Source organism: Corvus kubaryi, unplaced genomic scaffold, assembly GCF_017639235.1.
Source record: "Corvus kubaryi isolate FWS band 111438036 unplaced genomic scaffold, C.kubaryi_AGA036_p1.0 138, whole genome shotgun sequence".
In the NCBI taxonomy this organism is placed as follows: Eukaryota; Metazoa; Chordata; class Aves; order Passeriformes; family Corvidae; genus Corvus; species Corvus kubaryi.
Genome location: NW_024580672.1, coordinates 21,594,189 through 21,611,947, shown reverse-complemented (window position 1 = coordinate 21,611,947; position 17,759 = coordinate 21,594,189). Strand labels below are relative to the sequence as shown.

Here is a 17,759-nt window from a genome sequence, read left to right as displayed (position 1 = left end):
CCCGCCGGTGCCACCGCTACCGCCGCCACCACCGCCACAGCCCCGCCGGTGCCACCGCCACCACGGCCAGCACAGCCCCGCCACAGCCCCGCCGGTGCCACCGCCACCACGGCCAGCACAGCCCCGCCACAGCCCCGCCGCTCCCCGGCACACGCGGGGGCTGCGAGCGCCGGGCTCCCTCCCGAGCCCCTGAGAGCGCCCAGCTCTGGCCGGGCCGCACCTCCCCGTGTCCCATCCCCGCGTGCTCCCGGGATGCCGGAGTCCCCGCTGGGCACCTGCCACCCTGCGGGCTCCGTGCCCTCGCTGCCCGGCCCCTCTGGAGGTGTCGCTGCCCGGCGGTGGGACGGACACACCTGAGGCTGGCGGTCCCCAGCGTCCCCTCCAAGGGACAGCGAAGCGGGACGGGGAGACCCGAAATAGAAACGGCAGGTGGGAAAGTAGGACAGGGAGGAGGGGATTACCGAGAATCAGGAGTCACCGCGGCTCAAGGCACATCTTGCTGCCTCTTGGCTCCAGTCCCTGCTACACACCTCTCTCTCCCAGAGCCAGAGGAGCCTCCCAGCAGGAGAAATCCCTTCTCCAGGAGGGATCCAAGTGATCCTAAAAGTCTTTCCCAAACTTAATCAAACTCTGGATAACTTTCAAAACCCCCCATACCAATGCACCACGTTTAAGTTTTACAAAGGATGTCCCAGAGCAAGAAGAGCTTCCCAGCAGAAGAAATCTCTCCTCCAGAAGGGATGATCCAAGCGACCTTAAAAGTCCCAAACTTAATCAAACTCTGGATTACTTTCAAACCCCCCATATCCATGCACACCACATTTAAGTTTTCCAAAAGATGTCCCAGAACAAGAAGAGCACTGCAGCAGGAGAAATCCCTCCTCCAGGAAAGATCCAAGTAATCTTAAAAGTCTTTCCCAACCTTAATGATTCTCCACGTTATTTTCCAAACCCTCACACCCACGCACACAACATTTTGGTGCTCCGAAGGATGTCACATCTTTTAGGGGGTGTAAAGAAAGACCCACCAGAACAAAAAAAAATATCAGAACATCTGTGAATATTTGTGTCTTCTGCAAGAAACTTCATCAGGGCCTAATTGCATCCCTTTGGCATCGTGTTGACAAGGAAACAGCAATTTAGTGTGAGGCTAAATTTCCACGAGCAGATATGGCAGTGCAAGTGGGCACAGCACCAGGGAGGAGCTGGATTTGAATGAACATTTTTGCAGATCAAATGACTGCAAGTCAGCAATTTTCTCGCTGGTAACCATTTGCAAGGGATTGGATATTAATTTAAATGAGTGCTTATAGCCAGGCAGTAAAATAAATAGAATTATTATACATGTTGGACAAAATGACCACGTTTTCTATTAGTGCAGGAGTTAAAAGTACTATTAGGCTGTGTGGTCCCAAAATTAATGAGTCATGAGACAGAAATGGGAAGCCAAGCTGTACAATAAAGCACCAAGAGCGTGCACACTGGAGTTGTTAATGCATTATTTGGTGGGAAGGGTTTGTTGGAGAGAAGGGGAATATCTACATCAACAGTGCAATTGTGAAATAAAGTTGTAAACTTCATCCAATCCTCCGCACTCATGTTCATAATTATATTGATAATTTAGCCTTGTTAGTCCCTACCAGTGTTCCCAGCTCTGCTTCCTTCCAGTCTCATCCAGGATGCTCCAAGGCCAGGTTTATGCCATTTGTGTTTTCCAGGATACATTAACGAGCTGCAGCCAACAGCCTGAGGCTGATTTTTTGTTGGCTGCAGAAAAACAACTCAGTGTGATGCTCTCTGATAGAGACCTTCAGCCAGAAATCTAGATTTAAAGGCCAGGAGTGGGGATCTGAAGGATGAAGTGTCTTGAAACCCAATTTCAGATCTCTCCAGACAATGTCTGAGGAGAGAGATAGGGGAGAGAATGAGAAACGAAGCTGCTGTGGGATTGGAAGCCATTTAGCAGCAATTTAATTACCTTGACAGAAGGAAGACAGGAACCAAAAAATAAATTTAAGAAAGTGGAAGGCTGAAATGCTGTGCAAAAATAAGATAACAACAGGCAGATGTTCCCACATTTATCCCAATCCTGCTCCAACAGGGACTTTCCTTCCTCCACCTCACAGGCCACTGGTCAGGTGTCTTTTCCTCTCTTTCCATTGCAAATCAAAACCCTCTCAGCAGTGGCAGCTCTTTGGCAGCCGTTACCCCCTCGCTTCCAACTTCCCAGAGATGCTGCAGGGCCTCCCACAGCTCCTGGCTGGCCCCAGCCCCTGCATCCCCCCCTTTGCAGCATGGAAGGAATGAGATTCCAGCAGAAGTGGTGGGAACTTCACCTTGAGCAATTCCAGGCACTCTGCTGATCTCTGCTACAGAGAGGCATCTCCTCTGCTTCAAGCTCAGGGGATAAATGACAGGAAAAAGGCAATATTTGAACACCAACATTTAATTTGGGGTATTCCAACATGATTCCCTTGGCAGCAGCACGGTAGGTTGACTTCGGTGCTGATATTCTGGAATAAAAATCAGAAATGTCCTGAAGAAATCAGGAAATCAGAGGCAGGACAGCAAAAAACTGGCACAGACATGTGATATCTGTGGCTGTAAACACATCCCAGCCTGAAAATACAGGGAAAATTCTTCCAAGTAGGAATAATTGGGCAGACTCAGGGAATAAATGGTAGGAAAGAGGTAATATTTGAACATCAGCATTTTATTTTGGTGTTCCAACACAATAGATCTGTCTCTTTACTGGACTACAAATTTTAAATGTCCTGAAAAAATTTGGAAATCAGAGGCAGGACAGCAAAAAACTGGCACAGCCCCATGATTTCTGTGGCTGTAAACACATCTCAGCCTGAAAATGCAGGGAAAGCTCTTCAAAGTAGGAATAATTGGGCAAAAGCGTGAGGCTGTGCAATATTCCAGCAGTAGTTAATTTAATGACTCCAAAGGGGTATTTGTAGAAGGTTTTTCCATTCAGAATCTGAAATTAGGAGTCTGTAGGAACAGACTGAAGTGTTCAAGCCTACATCTCGTTATAATTGTTACAGAAATTGCAATAAAGGAAAGCCTGCCCTGCCTGCTCTTCTCTCCTTCTCCACCTCAAGGCGTTGTTTTAAACACTCCACACCTTAAGCAGCTTCAAAGCCACGTTTTACTAAAATGAAAATATTGCAAGGGCTGTCTTTTCTATTTCTTAAAATGCCAGGAGTTTTCTTTGCCCCATCATTCTTCACTGAACTGCACTTGACCATTCCATTTCACTATTCAGTCCTAAATGAAACTCGCCTTTTAACACCAAAACACATAATTTTAAAGTTGTGTCATCTTTTAGGGTGTGGAGAAAAGACACCCTGAGAGATCTTAGAGGCTTTAGTGGAGCTCTGTTGTTTTTGGTAACTACAGACCATGACTTTTGGAGTGAAAAGAAAAATGGAAAATAGATCAATAGTTTAAAAATTTCATTTTAAAACTCCTTATTTTGCCACAATGGCCTGCAGACATTCCCACCAACGATTTTACAGCTTGGAAGTGGGGAGAAACAGGACAATCAGGGAGTCAGATGCTCAGGGAGCTGCTGCTCCCCTTCCCCTGCCAGGGTGGGTGCCCTATGAGACGTTGCAGACGATAAACTTGCCCACGGAAGGATTCATTTCCCATCAAAACTTAATGCTGGATAATTTATTAATCCCAGCATCTTGGAGAAAAGGCAATTTGGGGGCTGTCCCTGCAGCTGCCATGTGTGCAAGGGGTGTTCCCACTTCCCAATATCCCGGCTAACCTGGCAGTGGGAAGCCATTCCCCCTTTTCCTGGCACTCCAGGCCTTTGTCCAAAGAATCCAGAATGGACACAACTCACTCTGGTGCAGATCCGAGGGATGCCCTGGCAGCAACAATGATTTTAAACCAGGATTTTGCACATTTGTGCTGATTCCAGCCTGGTGGCTTTGGGATCTTCCATTTATTTTAATTCCCAGCTGGAAATTCTCCTGGGTTTTTTCCCTATTTTTTTCCCCGTTCCTGCTGGCTGCTGGGGTGACAGGATGGAGCTCCAAGGGGCTGGTGACAATATTCCACCTGTCTGGGAGACAAGATTCCAGTGTGATCCCACTCCAATGTCAGAGCTCAGACATCCACAATTATCCCGTGATGGAGCTCTCAGCTGGGAAGTTCTGGGCATTTCCTGGGAAGAAATCTGAGGAAAATTTCCAATGTGTTTGCTTTGTCTTTCAAAAGTACTGTGAAAAAGAAAGGTCAGAGCGAAAGAAGAAATCAGAAGATGGAATTGTGCAAATCCACCCCACAGCAGCAGCGGGCAGGGATCCATAAATATTGTGCTCACACCCCTCTCCCAGTTTTCCAAGGAGTTGCTGCAATCATTTGCAGATCAGTTCAGCTTCACATTTCTCAACTCCAGCTCTGATAAAAGCTATGATCCTTTATCCCATTTCCCTCTCCCAGTCCAAAAGGCACAAACAAATCCGTGTTTCCATCGGAATGCTGGCGGCAAAGTGCCAGAGGAAAAAACCTGGATGTCGTTCTTAATATTCTGTAATTTGCTTTAATTCCGATTTATCCGTCATAGAAGAGGGAGAGGCAACATGGGTAACACGTGGCTTGGTCCTACATGGAATCCATGGACCAATCCTGCACACGCTGGAAGTTTTTTGAATCTTTCTGGAGCTGAAGGCTGAAGCAGCTGAGCTCCTCTGCAATCAGACATCGAAAGCGGAAATTAAAAAGGATGTCAAGGTTTTGTGGGAGACCCAGGGATGCACCACGAAGGTCAGGCCCAAGGAAAATCCCAAATGTCAGCAGCACTTCCTGCCAAGTCACCTTGCCAGCACTCAGTTGGTTTGAAATTAAATATTTAAACAGAACACAGAATTTTAAAACCACCGGCAGTGAAGTATTGCAGCTGCAGCAGAACTGAGAATAATTTGCAGTGGCTTCACCCTGAATTTCCCTGGCTACTGCTGATTACAGCTGAGAGCATTGACCTGAGAGCCAAACCTTGGATCCTGCCCTGCTGGCATCCCTCGGGAGAGCGTCCCAGAATCCCAGAATGGTTTGGGTTGGAAAGGACCTTAAAACCCTTCCCTGTCTTGGGCAGGGACACCTTCCACTATCCCAGGATGCTCCAACCTGGCTTTGGACACTTCCAGGGATCCAGGGGCAGCCACAGCTGCTCTGGGCACCCTCACGGGGAAGAATTCCTCCCTCATCTCTGATCCTTCTGCAGCTGTGGGCATCAAACCACCATGGGATTTGTTCCTTTCACATGTAAGAATGTGTTTGCAACATTAAAAAATAGATGTGCGTGAGATGTTTGAGTTTAAAGGTTTTCCTTTTGTATTTTTACATTCCTGGTTGCTTAAAGCAAACTGACTTAAACAGAATTGAAATACTCACATAAAACCAATCCTTAAAAATGATGGGTAATTTTATGTAGCAAAGGATTCCAGCTCTCTCTGCTGCTCCTCTGGTTCATAACAAATTAATCTGATTTTTCTCTTCTGTTGCTGTGCAGGGCTGAGTCAGGATCCGTGGGGGCAGAGTTGATAAGGTGCTGATCAGGAGATATTTTCTCTGAGTCAGAGGAAAGCAATCTCTTCTCCTTTCTCTCAAGTGATGAGGTGTGTCCTGTCAAGCTACAGCTTTAATTCCAGGTTTTATGATGTTTTTACAGGTAGCTGTGAGGAAAAAAAGACAAGGAATCGTAGCTTAGGCAGAGAATAAACCTCAAGGTGACAGGCAAGAAAAAAGCAAATGATGGTCTCATTTACAGAGCAATTCCCTGAGCCACAAGAGAGTTCCAACGATTTGAGCCATAACACTTCGAGCTGAGTCACCAAAAACTGAATATAATTGAGTCAGATTGCAAGGAAGGGAACTCCAGGCTGTTCACCATGCTCTGAGTGGCTGTTAGTCAGTATTTTTAAAGGGGTGGGTGCTCAATTCATCAAAATTGAAGGAGCTGAAAAATAGTGCCCTGGAAGTTTTTACCGAGACAAACATCACTTCTTAAATATTGATTTTTTTAAACCATATTTCACAGGGGACAAGTGGCCCAGCTGATGGCAGGAGGGCAGCTTTTAGCTCAGTTTATTAGAAAACATCCTTGGATTATAAAGTCTTGGACTATGTCCTTTGGAGAATAGAGCTGGTGGATCAATGAACCTGGAGAGGTGGCTCAGCCTAAGAAAGCCTTGCCGTATTTCTGGGGTTAAAGTTTAACTGGGTACAGATCAGAAGGTGAGGCAGGTTTCTTATTACTTTAGACAGGGTAAGAAATTCCCTTTTATTCCTCAGAGTTTAAATCAAATCCTGACTGACTGGCACTATGTTAATGAAGCATTTAGATTCTGTAGGAATGAAGCTTAAATACTTCTAAAAAAATTAGATTTATTTATTCCTATCAATAATGACCTCAAAAATAGCATCGAAATCTCAAAGAGTTTGAAAAATGAAATAAAAATCAAGGCTATATTATGTAAAAGACCAGAAATAAACTATTATAAAATATAAAATATAATATAATATAATATATATAATATATATAATATAAAACCTGATTACTGCTTAAAAGTTTGGGATCAAAAAAATCACAAAACAGAAAAATCTCAGTACAATAACCCTGCTTTGCAGAACAGGTATTTTCTCCTCCCAAAAATTTCTTGCACTTCAAATCCATAAAAAATTCAGGAATCTCTCCGCGTCCTCACAGGACAAAGCAGGGAAGCTTCAGGATGAGAACTCCACAGGTTGATGTAGCAGCACTGTTGAAGCAGATTGTTCCCTAAAGGTTAATTAAAAAGCTCTGGATGATCCAAGAGCAAGGATCCAGTATAAAGTGGGATAATGACATTATAATTAATAGAAATAAAAGCTGATGGAATCTTTATTACTTTACCCTGGCAATAAATTATTAATTTATGTTCCTGGTTTCAGCCCAAAAAAAGGGGGACTGGGTTTATCTCAAATTCTAGAAATTTGGTTTCAGTCTTTTCATTAAGCAATGAAAGTTCTGTCTGATACCATCATTTTACTGGGTTTTGTTGTTGTTTAGGTCAGCTGGGGTTAAAAAAAAATAGAATAGATTTGTTTCAGGATTTCTCCCTTTACATATCCACTGCTTCCCTGAAATGAAGGCCTGCTGAAGGTATTTGTTTCCTCCCTGACAAAACGAGAAAGGGAAGGAGTTAGTCTGTGAAAATAAGTGGAATTTGATTAGGAATTAGAGCTCTTTCTAGAAAATAACCCATTGACAGTAGACAGAACCTCCCTACCCCACCAAAACCCAAGAGCAACCCAGTGTTTTCCCAAATTTAAAGAATTTAACACGTTTCCCAAAGGGTTGGTTGGGTAGCTCTTAGGCAAGCTGGGAATTTGAACAGAGAAAGAACATTTTACAACTCTTTACCATAAAACATTAGGCACAGATTTAATAAAAATTCTTTCCAGCCCAGCTATCAGGATTTTAAGAGGAAAAAGCAACAAATCAGGACTCTCCCAGGAGGAGCGAGGTGAGCTGGGAAGGTGCCAGCTCCAGGCTCTGGATGAACCCAGAGCAGCGATCTGGGAAGCGACGCTTTGGCAAGGACCATAAATCATCCATGGACAATTCCTTTGGCCTTTGCCAGGCTGCTTTGGTTGTCTCCATGGCAACACCTTTTCCCCAGAGCAAAGTTCAATTATTTTACATTTTTACTGCTGTTTGCTTAAAGTTTACCAGGATGACTCTGTGCTCGCACAGAGCACGGACAGCACCGAGGAGGAATCACCCTCATGGTAAACCAGACTAAAGGGACCAAAATCCTCTGAACTGGGGGAAAAATCCGTGGAAAGATGCCATCCAGGAGGAAAACATCCATGTTTGCCTCTGCTTTCTGTACCTGTGTGAGCTCCTTCGTGGTGATCTGTGTGGTGCTGGCGACCCCGCAGTGGGTGAGCAGCGACGTTCGGTTCTCCCGCACCAACTCCACCGTCACCGTCAGCCTCACATACGGCCTCTTCAGTGGCACCTGTGAGCAGTTCGTGGATGCAGGACTCCTGGTGTCCGAAAAAACATTCCAAGGTGAGTGCTGGCACACCTGGAAGTGGATCAGAGGATCACAGACTGCTCTGGGTTGGAAAGACCTTAAAACTCATCCCATTCCCGCCCTGCCATGGGCAGGGACACCTTCCACTATCTCAGGACCCTGTCCAACCTGGCCTTAGACACTTCCAGGGATCCAGGGGCAGCCACAGGCTCCCTGGGAAACCCATTCCAGGGCTTCACCACCCTCACAGGGAGGAATTCCTTCCCAATATCCAATCCAAACCTAAGATCTCCTTGCTCGTGCCGCTGACGGACGTATCCATCCCGTATTCACTTGTAAGTACAATACTTTAAATGAGAACAAGAATAGCCACAGAACAGTCTGGGGATCCAAGTGGTATAAAATAAGGCCCCCCAAAAGGCACAGAAATGCTGCAGCATTCCTGACAATACCAGCTTATCACCTGTGATCTTGGCCTTCACCTTGGAATGAGGGAAAAACCACAAAATGGGAACTTTCTGTCAAACTGACTTTGATTTTCACAAGTTTGGTGAGGAACAGAAAAGCAGCACTCAGCACTTTATTAAGGGATTTACAAACCTAATTGACCTTCCAGGTTGGTTTTTTTTTAAATTTCATTATGTTAATTTATTGTCTGACTTCAAACATTTTGCCACCTACTACTAAATTAGCACCATTTTGATAGAGAAAGGTTTTAAGGCTGCTGCAGGAAAAAGAATAAAACACACAAAACAACACCCAGAGGTAGATGAACCTGAAAGCTGCTGCCAGGATCAAGGGTTTGCACTTATTTTATCTGCCTTGCTGCCTCATCAAGTTCAGAGCAATAATGCTGGTGACACACAGGAAAGGGAGAAAAGCCACTCGAAAGAAAGCTACCAAAAACATGAGTAGGTCAAGTAATTTTGAAATATGAGATATGGATTTAAATTAGGTGTAAGGACTGGCACAGGGTGCCCAGAGCAGCTGGGGCTGTCCCTGGATCCCTGGCAGTGCCCAAGGCCAGGCTGGACATTGGGGCTGGGAGCAGCCTGGGACAGTGGGAGGTGTCCCTGCCCGTGGCAGGGGTGGCACTGGGTGGGCTTTAAGGTCCCTTCCAACCCAAACCAGTCTGGGATTTTAAGATGTTTCAAGAAATATTTTCATTTTTGGTAGGCTGTTGTGAGATGTCCCAGCACAGCAGATCTAAACCTCCAGCTGCTTCCCAGCTCTTCCCCAGCTTCATTTATTCCTGGCATTGCACCTGCAGAAACACCTGAATTCCCACGGTGGCAGAGCTGTGTTACACAAACCTGTCCCCACCATGACATTTATGTTCTCACGAAACCCTGAGCACAGCAGCATTCCCAGCAAAAGGTGGAGCATGGATGGGGATTGTTACGTAACAAGTACAGAGTCCCAAATCATTCAATCTTACTTCACTACAGTCACAGCAGAACAATGAACGTGATTTTTAGAAGAGTCAATAATAAACAAACTAATTTATACGTGGTTTTAGCTGCCCATGGCAGCTGGCTGAAGCCCCAAGCCTTGAGCCACGTGGGCAGCTCTGGCTGATTTTAATGGGGCTCCGTGGGAAACGTGGAATCCTGCCCTGGAGAGCTGATGGCAGAGGAGGATCCAGGCTGGCTGCAGTCCAGGGATTCTGCCCTGCCTTTGTCTGCACAGCAGCTCCCACAGCCCAGTCCCAGGGCCTGGGTGTTGTGATCGATTTTAATTAGAATTACTGAAAGGATCTCAAAACACTCTGCTGTCAGTGAAAGGTTTCAGTTCTCTGCATGGTCTGCGTTGGTGGTATTGGGTTTTCCCTCACTGGATTTGGGGTTTTGTGCTTATCACTTACCAAGTGTTGAGAGAACACTTACAAAAAGCTATCTCAACTCTCACCTATCAGTAATTTAGGGATGAATAAAGTGAGCGTCAGGAGCTGTGAGTTTCTTTCCACAGCTGCTGAAGGAAAGTGGGGCTTTGTGAATAATCTAAATATGGGTTTGCCCACATCCCTCATTAGTTCTGTCGGGCAGGTATCCAGAATGAGAAGAACTGACTTTAAATTAATTCTTAGGCTCTGTACTAGGCATGATTATCGTGTTTACATTAAATATTATTTACTGAAGAAATCCTTCCCTGGGAGGGTGGGCAGGCCCTGGCACAGGGTGCCCAGAGAAGCTGTGGCTGCCCCTGGATCCCTGGCAGTGCCCAAGGCCAGGCTGGACATTGGGGCTGGGAGCAGCCTGGGACAGTGGGAGGTGTCCCTGCCATGGCAGGGGTGGAATGAGACGTTCTTTAATGTCCCTTCCAGCCCAAATCAGTCTGTTCTATCATTCTATTCCATATATATTTGAAATAGGAAACATGCTTCCTAGAATTCCATACATTCTATCTTTATATTCATATTCATTTATATTCCTGTCCTCCTAAGGCAGGAGAAGCGTTTCCTTTGCTGATATCCTTAAATAAACGGATTTCCAGTGCTATGGAGAAACAAAGTGCTGAGCTTTCTGCACTCTGACATTTCAGACACCAGCAAGAGGAGTTCTAAACATGCTTTTAAATCTCAGCATGATTTAATTTGGTATTTGATTTAAACCAGTTCTGCCCTGGCTGGGGGCTCTGCTGTGCACCCCACGTGCGTTTCTCAAATGGCATTGTCACATTTGGGTGTGGGAAAAGAAGGACAATCCCAGAAGGGTAAATCAGAGTCAAGAACTTGAGGATTATTTTTAGCAGCAGCCCAGGTTGGCTTTTATCAATGACTATTCCAAAGCAGATCATCAACGGCCTTTACAAAAAAACCAACTTGTTTTTTCCAGAAACCACAACATTAAAAGAAATTTCCAAGCACAAAGATGAAAGACTTTGAATATAATTCCTGCCATGCCCTGTGCATGGAGTGCCCAGCCAGGGTGGCTCTTTCCCAGCCTTAACGGAGCAATAAATCACTGCAGCCACTTCCCAGGCCCTGGGGATGAACAGGCAGCCAGAATGCAAAAGTTATTTAATAACCAGAGTCCTCAGAGCCTCCCTGAGCTGTTTGAGTGGTTTGTCTTAGAGAGGAACCACCTATGAATAAAATGCTCTGTCAGAGGGTTTGGTCACAGCTTTGACTGGTCCAAGCCAAACAGGTAGAGCTTGAGCCAGGCTCAGGAAGAGCCACGCCCAGAGAGTCCAGAAGGTCAGGATTATCCAACAGCTGGCAGCCAGCAAGACCAACAACACCCAAGGAGGACTTTCAAATTCACCACAGCACAGAGGAATCGTTTCACTTTCTAAAATACATGACAACAGATGCTGGAATTCATTCATGTTCTCATCAGTTCCCAGGCATCTCCTGTAAATTTGGAAGCTCTGTTGAGCTCTCCTTGGGATTTTTTGCTTGTTTGGGCTTTTTTCAGTGCTTAATTCCTGATGTGTCATGGCTGATTGTGGAGCTGTAAAAGCTGCTGGGAAGGCTGACTAAGCTCAGTAAAGTCTGGGAAATTCTACCCAAACACGTAAGAATTAAGGGTGAAAACCAAAAGAAGATACAGGAAATTAAGGAGAGACCTGGGCAGACCCTGTTTTCATTCTAGGATGAGGTTGTTTTGCACAGATCCAGAGGTTATCCAGCTGCAGGTTACAACTGATCCCACTCAGATCAGCTGCTGGAGACTCCTTCCGTCTGCACAGGCTGCTTTAGTTAGGGATAAAACCCCATCAGTTGCCATGAAAAGAGCATTTTCTTTAAAGCCCTCAGCCTTGTGCTGTTGCAGACACGGCTACAACAGCTGAAGGCTGACAAGATGCCATCCCCTAAACTGCAGCTCCGTGTCAGACATAAACAAGATCAATTAGGGGGTGTGAGAGGTGTAGCCAGGCAGTTGTGGAGATGTTCTGAGCGATAAAATTAAGTGAGGCTGCCAGAGGGAAATTACACAAGCCTGTCTGATTTGGCTCCAGACTTATTTCTTCTGCAAGAAATAGATCACAGGTTGTAAGGCTGCGAGGCTGCTTCAGCCTGAGCACAGGGTACAAGCTGCTCACTTCCATTTCATTGAGTGATATCCCCTGGATGCCCTCCTTTCCTTTTCTTCCAGGAAAATTGCTTAAATTTACAACTGACTTCCATAACACATCCTCACCTGCTGCTGCCTCGAGCAGAAATTAACTTGTACTGCAGTATTAGATAAAATGTGAGAGGAATTCTCCTTTCCGTTCCTTTCCAACAGCTCTTTTTATTATATTTATTCCTCTTTATGGGTTTTTACTCCTTTTTTTTTTCCTTCTGCTGTGATTTCTGCCACTTTGCACTACCTGAATATTTTGCAATAATGGCTCCGTATCAAGACCAGCACAGAAAGGGAATCTCTCACAACATCTATTTGAACAGAGAGCTCCAAAACATTGTCCTTGTATTTGTTGCAACATAAAGCAGCCACAGGCACATTATAGCTGCCTTTTCAGTCTTTAAATTGAGAGGAGGAAAAGAATTCACCTCCACAAAATACACTTTGAGGCTATTGCATTTGGGGTTGAGTCTCTTGTTATCAGCAACTTGTTGAGTAACTGGGAGGATTTAGGCAAAAATTGGTGACAGTTCTGAAGGGTTTGACCACAAGAGCCATGGACATGTGGCCGGGAGCTACAGCAGGGAATGATCTGGGAATAAGCCAGGGAAAAAGGAGAGGGAGCAGGATGTGGGGTCAGGGCCATGTGCCCACAAAGCTCAGCCCTGTGGGAGCCAAACCCTCCACGAACCCCGTCCTGTCCTGGTGGGAAAACAGCAGGAGCTGCTCCTTTATTTTAAAAAAAGGTACCAGTCCTGCCTCCAGCAAGCTTTTCCTGCAGGGCATGCAGACAGATCCAGTCAGGAGATGAGTTCAACCACCCTCATCTGCCCCTGGATGACCACGCTCAGATTTATTTGCCCTGCAAATGCAGCTGACCTGTCCAGGCAGCAGCTTTAATGCACTTTGGGAAGGATTTCCCCGTGAAATTTATTGCACGTGAGGGACTGCTGCTATACCGAAAGGAAATACAACTGGAGCAGAGCTCGACATTGGAGCAGGGTTTTAAATAGGCATTTGTGGAGGTTACCAGACACTGGCAGAGGAACACCCAGATTTCTGATCCACTTTAGGCAGAAAATTCCTGTCTGGCCACGTCCAGAGGAAATATCTACAGAAGTATTAAGGACAGAAGTTTACTACCCACTAACCTGCAGAATTAGCAGACAAGAATTTATTTCAGCCCCACATTCCTTCACCCCATGTTTCGGTTTGGATTCGTTGCTGTGTCCAATCCTCCTGCTCTTTCTTCATCCCCATCCCTACAGATCAGCCAGACCTCTGCTCATTAGCTTTTAATTACAGCCCTGGCAGGAGGTCATAACATGGGCTGAGCCCACGTGGCTGGGCAGGGCAGGTTGTCACAGAATCATGGAATATTCACGTAGGAAAAGCTCTCCAAGATAACTGAGTCCAACCTTTAATCACTAAACCACGTCCCCCGGCGCCGCAGCCACTTTAGAACACTTCCAGGGATGGTGACTCCCTGGTCAATGCTTGACCACCCTTTTTCTGTGAGCAAACTTTCCCACATCTCCACTCGAACCCCCTCTGGCACGAGCTGGGGCTGTGTCCTTTCCTGCTGTCCCTGTCCCCTGACCCCGCTGTGTTTCAGTCGCAGACGCCCTGAGCAGCGCCAGGAGCAGGAGCCTGAACGTTGCCATCATCGTGGTGCTGGTGCTGGCTCTGCTGAGCTCCCTGCTCAGCTCTGGCTTCACCTGCACCAACGCTGTCAGCAACCCCTACCAGACATTCCTGGGACCCGTCGGAGTCTACACCTGGAATTCCGTGTGCGGTGAGTAGCGCGTGTTCCCATGGATTCCGGGATTAAGGAATAGCTGTGAAAGGGAACGCTTGGAAACGCATTCTGTTCTGTGGGTTTCCTTTGTAACTGTGCCTGCTGGGACACCTGAAAAGCATCTTTGAAATACCAGTAAAATACATTATATAACAATAAAACAATATTCATATAATAGTGTTTATAGGGAGGCAGCAGCTTGGAGGAGTGAGCCCTGGCAAAAATTATTTCAGTCTTTAAAAAAGCAAAAAGTCACAGGTGAAAATAAGTTTAAACATTCCCTAAGCATGAAAAACAATTGGAGGGGATGCTGAGTCATTAGAGCTGGGAACCTGTCCAAGAACCCCATGTTCTTGCTTGGATTGAGCCCGGCTGCTCCCAACCCTCCCTGTGCTGCTCTGGCCACGACCACAGATCTCACACTTGATTAGTCTCGAGAGGATTAGGTGTTCCTCTAATAATAGGTTTGCACTTGAATAATTTCCTTTTAAGACATCTGATTAGAGAGTACTTCAGCACAGGTATTTTGTCCCTCAAAAGCTCTTCAGGTCCAGGGAAGAAGTGTCCCCAGCAGCACCACGCTGTCCTGGGGACACAGCCAGCCCTCAGTGGGAAGGGAGCAGTGCAGATAATCTTAATTATAGCAAGTACAGGTGAGGCGTGAAAATCACCCATTTTTAACACAGATGCTGAAGCGGCTGTGAAACACAGTAAGAAAAGTGAACAAAAGCTAAATTAGACAATTATTCACTTCTGAGACAGGTAGATCATTGTCTCATCACAAGAGAGGGTTTTTTCTGAGCCCAGCACCCTGAACCTGCAAGCTCTGACTGAAATGAAAGGACCAAAATAAACATTGGGGAGAAAATAAAATTCTCATGTTGGCTGAGGGTTGTGGTTACTTTAAACAGCCCTGCAAGTGCTGTGACCTGGAAGTTCATTTTGCTGTGGGTGTATTTTTATGGGCAATCACGCATCATTTAATGGGGGAGGTCATCTTGGAGGCTCCTAATCCTCCTACAGTGTCCTCCTGAATAAAAAATGAAGCTGTTTCAGCGTGAGCCAGGGTGGGATGAGGTGCCGGGAGAGAAGGAATGGAACTGTTCCGCCAGAGTTCAGAGATTACAGCTCTGTTGGCACGAGGAAAGCAGAGATGTAAGAGCAATATTGAGTTAAATGTCAAAGCAACTGAACTCCTTTTACATTTGGGAGGCTGTAAGAAATAGAGACAGACCTAATAAGACATCACATTTTGGCTCATGCCAGACTGATACAATAATTCAAGCTGTAAAGAACAGGAGGCCTCCAAGTTTAAGCTCTTGGGCCACCCCTGAGCACAGACCAGGCTGCTCAGGGCTTTATCCAGCTGTGATATTTATCCAGCTGTGATATTTATCCAGCTGTGATATTTATCCAGCTGTGAGACTGCCCATCCATGGATTTGGGCTCGTATCAAACAGGCATTGACAAATCACCAAAGGGGTGAATACACAATACTGCTCAGCCCTAAATTCAGTGAAAAAGAGTTGAATTAAATGGCCTTATCTAAGACTAATCAGTGAGAATCTAATCATTTTCAATTATATCTTTGCCTGTATCAAAACACCTGGCAGATACTATTGGGTGGGGCAAAAATTCTTTAAATGCCCCCATAGTTTATTAATGATAAATATTAGATAAATTGATTAAAATACCTGGATTAGGACAAGAATTAAAGCAGACTGTAAGTCACTACATAAATAACATTGCAGTTTCTCCTCTAAAATGTTATATTTTATATAAAATTATAATTTTGTATTTCTATTTTCTAGGAGTCCTCACCCTCATAGCCATGATTCTTTTCCCTGTGAATGTCCAAGGAAACAGCCTGTCTCAAGAACTGGCCCAGGGATGTTCCACCTCTCCACAGACACACCTTGGATCCAAACACAACTACGGATATTCCTACTGGATCATGCTCCTCATCCTTTTCCTGAACATTGCTTCTCTCGTCATCATCTATTTCTATGACCACGCCAGATATTCCAAGAAGAAAGAGCAGGAAAGACCCATTGAAAATGCACCAAAGGATGTTATCCTGTTTTAAGGACACCTTGGAAAAGGGGGTGTGCAGGAGGATTCATGTGGACAGCAGATTTCTGTTTGCTCTGAACTGTGTGCGCGGTTCAATTCCCAAATTGTTGTGAGGACACCAAAGCCTCTTTCGGTTTCAGCTGCCTTCAGGCCTGGGCAGCAAGATCAAAGACATCGTTTGAGTTGTGTGGGATTTGGGATCTCGAGGGACAGGAAGAGTGCAAACACCAGGATCCCTTGGGATCAGCAGAAATGGTCACAGAAGTGCTGGTGCTCCATCTTCTCCTTTCTCTGCTCAGGGATGTCCTGCAGGTCTGGAGGCTCCTGGTCATGCCAGGAACTGCCCTTGTGGCCAAAACCCACAGAACACAGAGTCCCCATCCCTGCGGGGATTGAACAGCCCTGGGGATGTGGCACTTGGGGACATGGGGCAGTGGTGGCCTTGGCGGTGCTGGGAATGGTTGGACTCCATGGATTTCCCAACCTAAACGATTCTACAATTCCACAGCAGCAGAGAAGCCCAGTAGCTACAGGTTATTAATGGATAGGAGCATTAGGGAAATCTTGTCTGGGGCTCTTTGCAGACCTTTGAGCACTGCCAAGAGCAAAGGGCACAGCCACACCTCGGGCAGCTGTGCCTGGCCCCCTCTCCACACATCTCTGCCTGGCACAAAGTCCCCCCAGCTGGATTATCAGTGATGACTGATGGCCAGGGCCATCCCTTTGCCCAGTTTAATGAGTATTTACTGTGCTCACAAAGGCTGTAGAACTGCCCAGGAGTGGGGAGCTCCCTTCTCATTCCTCCAAGGGAAGGCAGCAGAGGGACCTTGGGACGGATCCTGCTCAGAGCACAGGCTCACTGTGGTCAGCACTTCTGCTCCTTTGTCCCTCACCTTTGCAGCCAGGAGAGACCTTTTCTTTTCTTTCCTTTAAAAAGGAAAAAAAAAGCCTCATTTTCCTTTGCAGTGTGAATTTCAGTTGTGCTCCATATCTGTCCTGTGATACAAGAGGTGCTCGTGGAGATAAGAAAGCATTTTGAAGAGGGGTTGAGGAGATACAAGAGGTGAATCCTCACTTTTTATGTCAGAAAAGCAAAGTTTGGAGATGAAAGCAGCCAGCACTTTGTGCAGCTGTGCTTTCACAGGAACCAGAGCAGAGGGATTTTCCTTCGTGCTTAAAAGGGTGCTGAGGGCAGAGGGGGGAATAAAATAAAAAAGAGTTTCTAAGAGTTGAGGGTGGCACAGGTCAATAAAATCAGGGACAATCTTTGCTCTGCGTGACTGGAAGTGCCGGGGAGGGCTGTAAACATTGCGGTGGAGCTGGCCCCGGGCCAGCTTTGCCAGTTTTGCTTCGGCTGCAAAAATTTTCACAGTTTCAGCGTTCATCTGTCACTGTTGGACCCAGCCAGCATCCGTCACACGCCACAGCTCCGCTCAGAGCGGCCTGGTGGAGGAACGGAGTCAGAATAATGCGGGAGGAGCAAGAATTCCTGCTCTGGAGAGCAGGAGCTTCCCACTGCCTGGGAGTTCGTGCTGCATCGAAGCACTGGTTTGGGAAATGAAATAAATCCTGCTTTTAGATGCCTGTTGGGAGCACGTGGCCCTGTTAAAAATCAGTCTGGAGGTCTCTTGTTTGCCTGCAGACACTAAAAAGTCACTGTGTAACGAGGACTCACCTGCTTTGATGTGAGCACAGATCAAAGTCACCACAAGGCTAAAAAACCCCGATTTAAACAGGAGTTCAAGTTGTAGGTGACTAACGAGGCTGCCTCGGGAT

At 46.1% G+C, this 17,759-nt stretch overlaps 1 protein-coding gene and 1 long non-coding RNA gene across 2 annotated transcripts in view; one reads left to right on the top strand and one right to left on the bottom strand.

Moving 5' to 3' along the window:
- Positions 1–5,139: 5,139 nt before the first annotated feature.
- Positions 5,140–17,759, bottom strand: part of LOC121660298 — a 32,364-nt gene continuing 19,744 nt past the window's right edge. The window contains exons 2-3 of the long non-coding RNA XR_006014587.1: positions 7,899–8,096; positions 5,140–5,696 (exon numbers count right to left, since the gene is read on the bottom strand). This is a non-coding gene — a long non-coding RNA (uncharacterized LOC121660298). The remainder of the gene's footprint in view (positions 5,697–7,898; positions 8,097–17,759) is intronic.
- CLRN3 (clarin 3) lies at positions 7,639–17,249 on the top strand. Its single transcript, XM_042019577.1, has 3 exons — positions 7,639–8,080; positions 13,728–13,907; positions 15,722–17,249. The coding sequence occupies exons 1-3, from the start codon at positions 7,852–7,854 to the stop codon at positions 15,994–15,996; spliced, it is 684 nt and encodes a 227-aa protein (XP_041875511.1). The 5' UTR covers positions 7,639–7,851; the 3' UTR covers positions 15,997–17,249.

What these genes read in the sequence shown, in the direction of transcription:
- CLRN3 (XM_042019577.1), top strand. Translation starts at nt 7,852, where the DNA reads ATGCCATCCAGGAGGAAAACATCCATGTTTGCCTCTGCTTTCTGTACC. An exon ending in GTCCGAAAAAACATTCCAAG is followed by an intron (nt 8,081 to 13,727) that starts GTGAGTGCTGGC and finishes GCTGTGTTTCAG; the next exon opens with TCGCAGACGCCCTGAGCAGC. An exon ending in CACCTGGAATTCCGTGTGCG is followed by an intron (nt 13,908 to 15,721) that starts GTGAGTAGCGCG and finishes TCTATTTTCTAG; the next exon opens with GAGTCCTCACCCTCATAGCC.